This window comes from Pristis pectinata, chromosome 38 (genome assembly GCF_009764475.1).
Source record: "Pristis pectinata isolate sPriPec2 chromosome 38, sPriPec2.1.pri, whole genome shotgun sequence".
Classification (NCBI taxonomy): Eukaryota; Metazoa; Chordata; class Chondrichthyes; order Rhinopristiformes; family Pristidae; genus Pristis; species Pristis pectinata.
Window position 1 is genome coordinate 9,077,725 of NC_067441.1, and position 12,758 is coordinate 9,090,482.

A 12,758-nucleotide genomic window follows, 5' to 3' on the forward strand; every position below is an offset into this window, starting at 1 on the left:
CCTTATTGCACTGCCCTTTATCTGTAGCTGGGACACTTTACTCTGTACTGTTATTGTTTTTACCTGTACTACCTCAATGCACTCTGTACTAACTTGATGTAACTGCACTGTGTAATGAATTGACCTGTACGATTGGTATGCAAGACAAGTTTTTCACTGTACCTCAGTACAAGTGACAATAATAAACCAATACCAATACCAGTAGCTGATAGCAGGACTGAGGAGGGGTGAGGGATGATGGGCAGAAGGGGCCTAGTGGGGGAGAGGTGGGGTTGGCAGACATGGACAGGTGGGTGATAGATGGAAGCTGACAAGAGAAGAAGAGGGCTGATTGAGCTAGGAGTGGGGAAGGGAGGGCGAGGTTGGAGACAAGAGGATGGAGAGTGATAGCAGGAACACAAAGGCTACCAGTACTGCAATCAGATACGTAAAGTGATAATGGGATCCATTAAGGTAGAGATGATGGGAAGATGGAACTAGATGGGGGAGGGGAATCGGTGGGTGAAGAAAGAGGTTAGAAGGTGGAGGGAACATGGAGGGCAAGGGGGAACGTAAGTGGGTAAAAGGAGGAGGAGGAATCTGCGTTCTCTTCAACTGGCAGTGAAAGAAAAGTCTTTGAATATTCTTACAGCAGATGTGGAGAGAAACTTGATAAGCTATTTATTTATTTTGGAAGAGCACCGCTTGGTGCCACTCCCTCTGCATTCCCCACATCTCTTCAGTAGAGACACAAGATACTGCAGACGCTGGATCCGGGAGGAGCTCAGCAGGTCAGGCAGCATCTGTGGAGGGAAATGGACAGTCGACGTTTCGGGCCGAGACCCTTCACCTGGACTGAAAGGTAGAGGGGGAGAAAAGATAAGATCTTTACTAGTCACGTGTACATCAAAGCACACAGAGAAATCAAAACACACAGAGAAATACCTCTTTTGTGTAGAGTGTCCTGCGGGCAGCCCGCAAGTGTCGCCACGCTTCTGGCGCCAACACAGCACGCCCACAACTTCCTAACCCGTACGCCTTTGGAACGTGGGAGGAAACCGGAGCACCCGGAGGAAACCCAGGCAGACACGGGGAGGACGTACAAACTCCTTACAGACAGCGGCGGGAATTGAACCCGGGTCTCTGGCGCTGTAAAAGTGTCATGCTAACCGCTAGATAAACAAGTGGGTAAACACTTTCTGGAGTCAGTGAGGACAAGGAATTAAGATAGAATTGGTCCAGATGGACCGAATGGTCTTCTCCTGCTCCAGGTTTGTATCTCAGGCAAAATGTGGCTCTTTTCCACGGAGTGCAGGACAGTGTCTCTGAGAATGAGGACGGTGGAGAGAGGTGGCTGAGGAACCATTAAGCAGACAGCTGGCCAGGGAGACCCAGTCCCACCTCCAGCTCCTTCCTCCTGCAGAAGGAAAGGCAGGCTCTGGCCATGACCAGGCCTCAAGGAAGATGGACTACAACTCCCAGAGGGCCCCGCGCCGCACGCATGCTCACTGCTCCCACGCCCTTGTCAGGGGCAGGTACAGCGCGTCCCGCCTTTCAGATCATGAAGCTGATTGGTCCGCGCGACTGTCAATCGATCCGTCTCCGGCCGGGGATGATTTCCAGTGTGAGCGGAGGGGAGATCCGGTGAGTGAAGGCGGGGGGGGGGGGGGGAGTGAAGGGGGGGAGTCAGTGAGGTGGGGGCAGTGAGGGGGGGAGAGGGATGAGGGGGAGAGGGATGGGGGGGAGAGGGATGGGGGGGAGAGGGATGGGGGGGAGGGATGAGGGGGAGAGGGATGAGGGGGAGGGGGGGAGAGGGATGAGGGGGAGGGGGGGGAGAGGGATGAGGGGGAGGGGGGGAGAGGGATGAGGGGGAGGGGGGGAGAGGGAGGGGGGAGATGGAGGGGGAGGGGGGGATGAGGGGGGGGGAGGGGGAGGGGGGGAGGAGGGGGAGGGGGGAGGAGAGGAGAGGGGAGAGGGGGAGAGGGGGGGGAGGGGGGGGAGAGGGGGGGAGGGGGGGGAGAGGGGGGGAGGAGAGGGGGGGAGGGGGGAGGAGGGGGGGGGAGGAGAGGGGGGGAGGGGGGAGGAGAGGGGGGGGGGGAGGGGGGAGGGGAGGGGGGGAGAGGGGAGGAGGGGGGGGGAGGAGGGGGGAGAGGGGAGGAGAGGGGGGGGAGGGGAGGGGGGGAGAGGGAGGGGGAGGGGGGGAGAGGGGGGGGAGGGGGGAGGGGAGGGGGGAGGAGGAGGGGGAGGGGGGAGAGGAGGGGAGAGGGGAGGGGAGGGAGGGGAGGGGGAGAGAGAGGGAGGGGGCGGAGGGGGGAGAGAGGGGGGGTGGGAGAGACGGAGGGAATTAGGGAGGGAAGGGAAGAGAATGGGGGAGTTAGGGAGAAAGTGACGGAGAGAGATGGAGGGAGGGAGGGAATGAGGGAGAAGGGAAAGAAAGGAAGAGAGAGAAAAAGGTGGGAGAGGGGGAAGGAGAAAAAGGAGGGATAGAGGGGAGGGAGAAAAAGAGGAAAGGAGAAGGAGGAAAAGAAAGAAAAAGAACTGAGACATTTCCTGACCACAGATACTGGTGAACTTTGGGTATCCACTCTCCGGGATGGCTGCGGAAGCTTAGTTCATTCAGGATGGAGGTTGACAGATTTCTGGACGTTAAGGGTATCGAGGGATGTGGGGATAGGGTTGGAAAATGGTGCTGAGGTAGAAGAACGGCCATGACCCTGGTGAATGGTGGAGCAGGTTTGAAGGACCAGAGGCCACCTCTGCTTCTACTTCCATAATACTGACGCCCTTCACCATGTTCTGGTGAAAAGAGCAAGAGTTTCTTTGGACTCTTGAAGCTATTTCCACCTTAAATCTTTACGTCAGTTAATTGATTTTATCCCGTGTTCAAAGTGTCAGAAGGAAGATGGCACAAGTGACTGATTTGTACTTTCAATCATATGGCATAAACTGTGTAAATCCCTCCTTAAAGTGACCTGGCTCTTGAGCTATAAGGATAGGTTGGATAAACTTGGGTTGTTCTCCCTCGAGCATCGGAGGCTGACGGGAGACCTGATAGAGGTCTTTAAACTTATGAGAGGCATAGACAGGGTAGACAGTCAGGGTCTTTTCCGCAGGGTAGAAATGTCAAACACCAGAGGACGTGCTTTTAGGGTTGGGGGGGTGTGGTGGGAGTTTAAAGATAATGTGTGGGGCAAGTATTTTACGTGGAGCGTGGTTGGTGCCTGGAATGGGTCACCAGGGGTAGACATGGACGCAGGCAGTTTGGTGGAGTTTAAGAGGCTTAGTAGTGTAGCAGTTAGCCGAACACTATTACAGCGCCAGTGACCCGGGTTCAATTCCCACCACTGTCTGTAAGGAGTTTGTACGTTCTCCCCGTGTCTGCGTGGGTTTCCTCCGGGTGCTCCGGTTTCCTCCCACGTTCCAAAGACGTACAGGTTAGGAAGTTGAGGGCATGCTACGTTGGCGCCGGAAGCATGGCGACACTTGCGGGCTTAGTCCTTGTCTAATGGGTGAGATTCGACCTTTAGTTGTAAAGGAATGATGCTCAACTTTCACTACAGGCAACTGCATGCAAAGTTTTTCCACACTTTAGAGTACGTTTGCTCAAATTTAGTATTGAATCTCCAGCCACCTGTTGCGCTTTTACACAGATCAGGGAATATCGAGGATCTTCAACCAAAAATCCAAGCCACACAGACCAAGCCATAAATTAGATTTAAATCAAGTATAGAAAACAGAATAAATGTTTGGACACGGATGATATTGGGGGACATGAATAAGACAGTAAGAAGAAGCAAAAAATGATTTCCATCATTTCTGAAAGAATGAAATGTCATTCTTTTAAAATTAAATTTTAAGGACCAGAGGGGTTATTGAACAGTTGTTATTAATAATCAAGTGTTTAAAATGCAATTATTTCCAGATGAACCAGCCCTCACTAATTCTTTCTTGGCAAACAAATAGATGGGTACCCTACTTCACCCCATCATAACGATAGCAGTGCTGGGACATTCGATAAGGTACAGGCGATCTGTAAGGCCAACGACTGATTGTCCACATTTAACTGCACACATACACATGCCAGATGTACACCATGGTAACAATCTGGAACCAGTGCAACACCCCCTTGATGAAGTAGAGAACCAGATTCAGGTTCATTATCACTGACTTATATGACATGAAATGTGTTGTTTTGTGGCAGCAGTACAGTGCAGAGACATAAAATCTATTTAAAAAATAGTGCAAAAAGAAAGGAATAACGAGGTGGTGTTCATGGGTTCATGGACCATTCAGAAATCTGATGGCGGAGGGGAAGAAGCTGTTCCTGAATCGTTGAGTGTGGGTCTTCAGGCTCCTGTATGTCCTCCCTGATGACAGTAACGAGCATGTCCCAGATGGTGAGGGTCCTTAGTGATGGATGCTGCCTCCTTGAGGCGCTGCCTCTTGAGGATGTCCTCGATGGTGGGAAGGATTGTGCCCGTGATGGAGCTGGCTGAGTCTACAACCCTCTGCAGCCTCTTCTGATCCTGTGCATTGGAGCCTCCGTACCAGGCTGTGATGCAACCAGTCAGGATGCTCTCCATTGTACATCTGTAGAAATAAGTAGAAATATCTTTGTGGCATACCAAATCTCCTCAAACTCCTAATGAAGTAGAGCCACTGGTGTGCTTTCTTCATGGTTGCATCAATGTGTTGGGCCTCTGACGTTGTGTTGACATTGAGGGAGCAGCTCCTGCGATAGCTTTTGTTGGGGCTCTCTGCTGTCCATGGCAATGAAACAGTGAACACCCAGCCTGGTAATACCCTTACATTGTTAAGTGCACATGGCTTGGCTTTTCGAGATTCATAGAGTTGTACAGCACGGCAAAAGGCCCTTCGGCCCAACTTGTACACACCAGTCAAGGCGTCGATTTACGCTAATCCCATTTGCCTGCGTTTGGCTTGTATTCCTCTAACCCTTTCCTATCCATGTGCCTATTCAAAGGTCTTTTAAACGGTGCAATTGTACCTGTCTCTACCACTTCCTCTGGCAGCTCGTTCCATATACCCACCATCCTCTGTGTAAAAAAATTTGCCACTCAGATCCCCTTTAAACGTTAAATGTATGTTCTCCAGTTTTAGACTCCCCTACCGTGGGAAAAAGACTATTTACCCTATCTCTGCTCTTCATGATTTTATAAACCTCACCCACCCGGGTCATTCTCTCTTCTCTCCTCTTCCATCAGGTAGAAAATACAGGAGCCTGAGGGCAGATACCACCAGGCTTAAGATCTTAAAAATAATTTTATAAATTAAATTAAATTGGTAAATTAAATTGGTTTATTATCGTCACTTGTACCGAGGTACAGTGAAAAACTTGTCTTGCAAACCGTTCATACAGATCAATTCATTACACAGTGCATTGAGGTAGCACAGGGTAAAACAATAATAGAGTGCAGAGTAAAGTGTCACAGTACAGAGAGAATGCAGTGCAGGTAGACAGTAAGGTGCAAGGTTATAACGAGGTAGATTGTGAGGTCAGGAGTCCATTTTATCTTACTAGAAAGGTTACTCCTCATCCTCTGTTGTTCCTGGTCTATTCAATCACTCCTTATAGCTTAAACCCTCCACATAGAGGGAGACACTGGATTCAGTCAGTACACTGTTTATCCCAGATCTGTGCCACTGCAAAGCATATTTCTTGTTTTGTTCAGGTTGTATTGAGGCGAGAGGGATGGAGAGGGTGAGGCTGAACAATGGCATTGAGATGCCACTGGTAGGACTGGGGACCTTCAAGCTGAGAGGGTACGACATCGTGTACCAGGCACTGGATGCCGCTCTGGCACACGGCTATCGCTCCTTCGACACCGCAAGCGTCTATCAGAACGAAGCGGACATCGGCAAGGCTCTGAAGGACCTACTCCCGAAACACGGGCTGTCCCGGCAGGACCTGTTCATCACCAGCAAGCTGGCCCCCAAGGACCACGGGCGGGAAGGGGAGGCGGGCTGTCTGCGGAGCTTGGAGGCGCTGGACTGTGAGTACTTGGACCTCTACCTCATTCACTGGCCTGGCAAACAGGGCCACAAGAGCGAGGACTCTCAGAACCCAGCCTGGCGTCAGGAAAGCTGGGAAACAATGGAGAGGTTATACGGGAGTGGGAGCTTCCGGGCTATTGGGGTGTCCAACTACACGGTAGGCCACCTACAGGAGCTATTGGCCAGATGTCACGTCAAGCCAGCTGTGCTCCAAGTGGAATATCACCCACATCTGGTGCAGGAGGAGCTACTAGCCTTCTGCCTGGCAAATGGTATCCATTTGCAAGCGTACTCCTCCTTGGGGACTGGATATCTGATAACAGAGCCAAAGGTTGAAGCTCTGGCTACCAAATACAGTAAAACCCCTGCCCAGGTCTTGCTGCGATGGGCCCTGCAGCAGGGAATCGGCGTCATCCCGAAATCCTCGAATCCCGAGCGGATTGCCCAGAACTTCCAGCTTTTTGATTTCAGTCTTGGCAAGGAGGACATGGAGGTCCTGAACGGGATGCACTCGGACACCCGGTACTGCTGGGATCCCAGACACGTGGTCTGAACGTTTGAATTTGCTGGGATCCCGGTCGCGTTCTACAGCACCCTAATCAGACTGTCTCACCCACCAGGATTTTCACCCACTGCACCTTCACCTCCAGGATTATGCTATCTTCCTTCTACAGTTCATCATATTGGATATCTATGACATGGCATTGTAATCCTTGGTGTGCCTGATGGTTTTCTCCACTGATTCTTGGCAATAGCGAATACACCTTCTAACTCTGAGTAAAGAAATTCTGAACTCACTAGTTGATGCATCAGTGGCTATCTTACATTCATAATCAGGTGGATAGGATGGGGAAGAAGGCGTTTGATACACTTGCCTTCATTGGTCAGGGCACTGAGTACAAGAGTAGGGACATCATGTTAAACTGTACAGTGAGACCACACTTGGAGTACTCTGTGCACTTCTGGTCGCCCAGCTATAGCAAGGATGTCATTAAGCTGGAAAGGGTGCAGAAGAGATTCACAGGGCTTGAGTTATAACGAGAGACTGGACGGGCCGGGACTGTTTTCCCCGGAGCGAAGGAGGCTGAGGGGTGACCTGATAGAGGTTTATAAAATCTTGAGGGGCAGAAATAAAGTGGATGGTCACAGTCTTTTTTCCCCAGGGTCGGGGAGTCTAAAAGGGCATGGGTTTAAGGTGAGAGGGGAAAGGTTTAAAGGGCAAGTTTTTCACCCAGAGGGTGGTGGGTGTATGGAACGAGCTGCTGATGGGAGTGGTAGAAGTGAGTACAATTCACACAGAGAGTGGTGCGTATATGGAACGAGCTGCCAGAGGAAGTGGGTGAGGCAGGTACAGTAACAACATTTAGAAGATATTTGGACAGGTACATGGATAGGAAAGGTTGAGAGGGACATAGACCAAGCACAGGACAATGGGAGTGGCTCAGGTCAGCATGGACAAGTTGGGCTGAAGGGCCTGTTTCTTTGCTATGTCACTCTGAAGCTATGATTCTGCAATGCATAGATTTGGATTTCATCTGGAACAGGGTTCAGTCCGACAGTCTGCCCCCCCCCCCCCAATTTGTCCCTAAACAGGGTGCAACACCCAGCCCGCATCTGATTTTGGTTCACCAGATTGAATCCTGGTGTGGTTGGATTGACATTTGAAGAGGGATTGGGTCTGTGGGTCCGTGGGTCCGTTAGGTTTATATTCAGGTTTAAAAAAATAGAGGGGGATATCACAGAAACCGACAAAATTCTAATGGAATTGGGCAGGTTAGACGCAGGAAGGGTGTTCCTGATGGCTGGGGGCTCCAGGACCAGGGGTCAGGGTCTGAGCTGTTTCACATGGAGCTGAAGAGAAGTTTCTCCTCCCAGCAACTGGTGAACCAGTGGCTTTCTCTCCCACAGTGAGCAGTCGAAGCTAAATCATTAAATATATTCAAGAATGAGCTGCATATTGTTCTTCAGACTAGAGGGTTCAATCCTGACCTCCGGCGCTGTGTCTGTGTGTCTGGAGTTCGCACATTCCCCCCATGAACACGTGGGTTTACCCTGGGTGGTGCTGTTCCCTCCCACATCCTGACAATGTGCGGGGTCGGTGGGTTAATTGGCTGCTGTGAATTGCCCCTCAGTGTGTGGGTGAGGGGTAGAATCTGGGGGGAGTTGATGGGAATGTGGGGGAGAGTAAAATGGGATCAAGGTAAATGGGTGCCATGTTTGGCATGGTCTCGGTGGGCTGTTTCCAGCTGTATGACCCCAACTCTCTATGAATTTGGACGATCAGTCCTATTCATACTGAACGGTTGATCAGGCTCAAATGGCTACTCCTGCCACTATTTCTGTTTTTATAAGGCCGCATAAAGTGGAACACTTCAAGAGCCTCTCGGAGTGACTCATTATCGATCTGTTTAGTTTATGGACACAGTTCTAAAATATAAGGCACATCACCGGTTACTGTACCATAGGTGTCAATTGTGACCCGTTTGGAACCTCTCTCCCCCTCTGCCCTCTGAGTCAGAAGATCATGGGTCCAAGTCCCACGCCAGGGACTTGAGCTCACAATCCAGGCCATGACAGACACTGGCTGACCTGCGGTTGCAGTCATTTTGCTTTTCATAATCCAGTTCCAGTGCAAGGGCTGAGGGAAGCAGAGCTGTCTTCTTCAGTGAGACGTTAAACGAGGCCCTCCCTGGCCACCATTAATCACGGATCCGACATTCCCAAAGCACAGGTTGTCTTGTCATTATTCCATTGCTGTTGCGGTGTTCCGTTTGGCTGCTATATTATCAGAATTGGGTTCTTTACCACTGACATACGATGTGAAATTTGCTGTTTTGCGGCAGTAGTACAGTGCAAAGACATAAAAACCTATCAATTACAGTAGAACATAGAACAGTACAGCACAGTACAGGCCCTTCGGCCCACGATGTTGTGCCGACATTTTATCCTGCTCTAAGATCTATCTAACCCTTCCCTCCCACATAGCCCTCCATTTATTTATCATTCATATGTCAATCTAAGAGTCTCTTAAATGTCCCTAATGTATCTGCCCCCACAACCTCTGCCGGCAGTGCGTTCCACGCACCCACCACTCTCTGTAAAAAAAAACTTACCCCTGACATCCCCCTTATACCTTCCTCCAATCACCTTAAAATTATGTCTTCTCGTGTTAGCCATTGTCACCCTGGGAAAAAGTTTCCGACTGTCCACTCGATCTACGCCCCTTATCATCTTGTCACCTCTATCAAGTCATCTCTCATCCTCCTCCTCTCCAAAGAGAAAAGCCCTAGCTCACTCAACCTATCCTCATAAGACATGCTCTTCAATCCAGGCAGCATCCTGGTAAATTTCCTCTGCACCCTCTCTAAAACTTCCACATCCTTCCTGTAATAAGGGACCAGAACTGAACACATTATTCCAAGTGTGGTCTGACCAGAGTTCCGTAGAGCTGCAACATTAAATCGCAGCTCTTGAACTCAATACCCCGACTAATGAAGGCCAACACTCCATATGCCTCTGCAGCTTTAGGTGACTCACTCACTCTTCCTCCCAGAGACCCCAGATGCTGGAATCTGGAACAAAAAAAAACAATTTGCTGGAGGAACTCAGCGGGTCGAACACCATCCAGTCCTGGTGCATGGTCTCGACCCAAAACATCGCCATTCTCTGCCTCCACAGATGCTGCCCGACCAACTGAGTTGTTTTCTGTCTGCTGGCCATCTGATTCGAGCACCGTTTCTCTCTCTGCTCATACAGATGTCAGGGGCTGACCAACTGATTGGGAGAGTCAAACCAGTCAGTTCAGTATATCCCAGACTGTCTGAATACGGAAGAGTACAGCACAGGAACAAGCCCTTCGGCCCACCATGTCTGTGCTGGCCATGATGCCAAGTTAAGCTGATCCCTTCTGCCTGCACATGATCCATATCCCTCCATTCCCTGCAGATTCATGTGCCTTTCTAAAGGCCTCTTGAACAGCACTATTGTATCTGCTTCCACCACCAGCCCTGTCCCAGGTCCACAGCCCTGCAAAGTACCTGGATGGAGACTTTAGCTGTTTCCCCTTCCACAGATGCTGCCTGACTTGCTGAGTGTTTCCAGCCAGTTTTGTTTTGGGTTTTGAGCATCTGCAGACTTTTTGATTCTTATCACCGTTCCATCAGCAGGCCCAAAGCTTATGACTTTTTTCCAGGGACGTCTTTGTCTGTTGGTATTATTGTCACTTGTACCGAGGTACAGTGAAAAACTTGTCTTGCATACCGATCGTACAGGTTAATTCATTACACAGTGCAGTTACATTGGGTTAGTACAGAGTGCATTGAGGTAGTGCAGGTAAAAACAATAACAGTAGAGTAAAGTGTCACAGCTACAGAGAAAGTGCAGTGCAATAAGGTACAAGATCACAACAAGGTAGGTTGTGAGGTCAGAGTCCATCTCATCGTATAAGGGAACCATTCAATAGTCTTATCACCGTGGGATAGAAGCTGTCCTTGAGCCTGGTGGTACATGCCCACAGGGTCCTGTATCTTCTACTTGATGGAAGAGGAGAGAAGAGAGAATGACCTGGGTGGGTGTGGTATTTGATTATACTGGCTGCTTCACCAAGGCAGCGAGAGGTAAAGACCAAGGAGGGGAGGCTGGTTTCCGTGACGCGCTGGGCTGTGCCCACAACTCTCTGCAGTTGGTTGTGGTCCTGGGCAGAGCAGTTGCCGTACCAAGCCGTGATGCATCCAGATAGGATGCTTTCTATGGTGCATCGATAAAAGTTGGTGAGTGTCAAAGGGTACATACCGAATTTCTTTACCCTCCTGAGGAAGTAGAGGCGCTGGTGAACTTTCTTGGCCGTGGCATCTACGTGATTTGACCAGGACAGGCTATCGGTTTTGTTCGGTCCCAGGAACTTGAAGCTCTCAACCCTCTCGACCTCAGCACCGTTGATGTAGAGAGGTGCATGTACACCGCCCCCTTTCCTGAAGTCAATGACCAGCTCTTCTGTTGACATTGAGGGAAAGGTTGTTGTCATGACACTATGCCACTAAGATCTCCATCTGATACAGTATCACAATGGAAGCAATTTTGTTCATGTATTGTGGCAAGTAACTCACCTCCTGACTCCCCAAAGTCTGTCCACCATCTACAACCCTCCAGTCAGGGGTGTGATGGAACATTCTCCACTTGGTATTGGAATTGGTTTATTATTGTCACTTGTACCAAGGTACAGTGAAAAACTTGTCTTGCATACCGATCGTACAGATCAATTCATTACACAGTGCAGTTACACTGAGTGAGTACAGAGTGCATTGAGTTAGTACAGGGTAAAGTGTCACAGCTACAGGGAAGTGCAGTGCAGGTAGACAATCAGGTGCAAGGTCATAACAAGGTACACTTGCCTGGACGAATGCAGCTTCAACAACACTCGAGAAGCTGGACACCATCTGGGACATAGCAGCCCGTCTGACAGGCACCCCATCCACACCCCTTCACTCGCAGTAGCAGCAGTGTGTACCATCTACAGGGTTCTCCGCAGCAAGTCACCTTCCGAACCCACCACCTCTCCCAGCCGGAAGGACAAAGGGCAGCAAAAGCCCGGGGAACACCACCCCCTGGGAGTTGCCCTCTGAGCCACACACCATCCTGACTAGGAGATACATCGCCGTTCCTTCACAGTCGGTGGGTCAGAGTACCGGAACTCCCTCCCTAACAGCACTGCGGGGACACCCACACCTCAAGGACTGCAGCGGTTCAACAAGGCAGCTCACCACCACCTTCTCAAGGGCAATTAACTGCTGGCTCAGCCTGCAAAGCCCACGTCGCTTGAATGAATATAAAAAGCCCTGCAGATGTCAGCGATTTTCCAATTCATTCAGAGAGTTAAACCAGTCAGTTCAGTACACCCCAGACTGTGTGGCTGTCAAGTTTTGCTGGGAGTGGGTAAGGGGGGGAGGGGGGGCAATGGGGAAAAAAGGGGAGGGTGAGGGGCAGATTGGAGGAGGGGTTGGAGAAAGGAGGGGATCGCTTGAGAGAGTGTGGGGAAGAGGGGGAGTGTGGGAGGGGGAGGGAGGGCAACGGGGAATTGTAGAGGGGAGAAGAGGGAATTGAGAGGGGTGGTGGGGAAGGGGGTTGGGAGGGTGGGGAAGGGGGTTGGGAGGGAGGGGAAGGGGGGAGAGAAGGAAGGGGAGATGGTGGGTCAGGGAATGGGGGGTGGAGGAGGGTGACGGGGAAGTGGGGTAACAGAGGGGCAAGGGGAGTGAGTGGGAGGCAAGAGGAGGTGAGTGGGGAGGGCAGGGGTAGTGGAGGGGAGGGAGTGGAAGAAGTGGGGCAGGACAAGGGTAAGGGCAGAGGCCAAGGTCGGGGATGAGAAGAGCGAAGGACTCCCACTTCCACAGTGTCCCATCAAAAAACAGGAGTGTACGAAATATCAAAAAAAGATTTGGATGGAGATTTACATCTCTCACGGCCTTTTCAACTTAGGAAAGGAAATGAATCTTATTAAGTAGGGACTGCAGATGAAGGTAGAATTCTTATCCTAAAGGCAATAACAAAAAAAGAAGTAACGTCTGTAATTTCTTTGGAACATTGAGTTTAACTATTACTGTAACAAAATTTTAACAGAGCTTTTGAAAAGAATAGGGATGAATAATATTGATTTAGCAATATTGTCTTTGTAAAATAGCTCAGAAAGGAACTGGTTCAACACAAGTTACAATGAGAGAAAGAATTCACTGGATTCATTTTATCACAGACAACAGCCTTCTATCTCCCTG

The 12,758-nt window shown here is 50.3% G+C and overlaps 1 protein-coding gene across 2 annotated transcripts; it reads left to right on the forward strand.

Annotated features, from left to right (window-relative positions):
• The first annotated feature begins 1,496 nt into the window (after positions 1-1,496).
• On the forward strand, positions 1,497-8,950 carry zgc:101765 (uncharacterized protein LOC450036 homolog). 2 transcript variants are annotated; one of them, XM_052045304.1, is made up of 2 exons: positions 1,497-1,623; positions 5,673-6,789. In XM_052045304.1, the coding sequence occupies exon 2, from the start codon at positions 5,693-5,695 to the stop codon at positions 6,545-6,547; it is 855 nt and encodes a 284-aa protein (XP_051901264.1). In that variant the 5' UTR covers positions 1,497-1,623; positions 5,673-5,692; the 3' UTR covers positions 6,548-6,789. The 2 variants fall into 2 exon arrangements, with proteins under 2 accessions (XP_051901264.1, XP_051901265.1); XM_052045305.1 differs by lacking the exon at positions 1,497-1,623 and adding an exon at positions 3,193-3,998 and having other exon boundaries at positions 5,673-8,950.
• Positions 8,951-12,758: the final 3,808 nt, after the last annotated feature.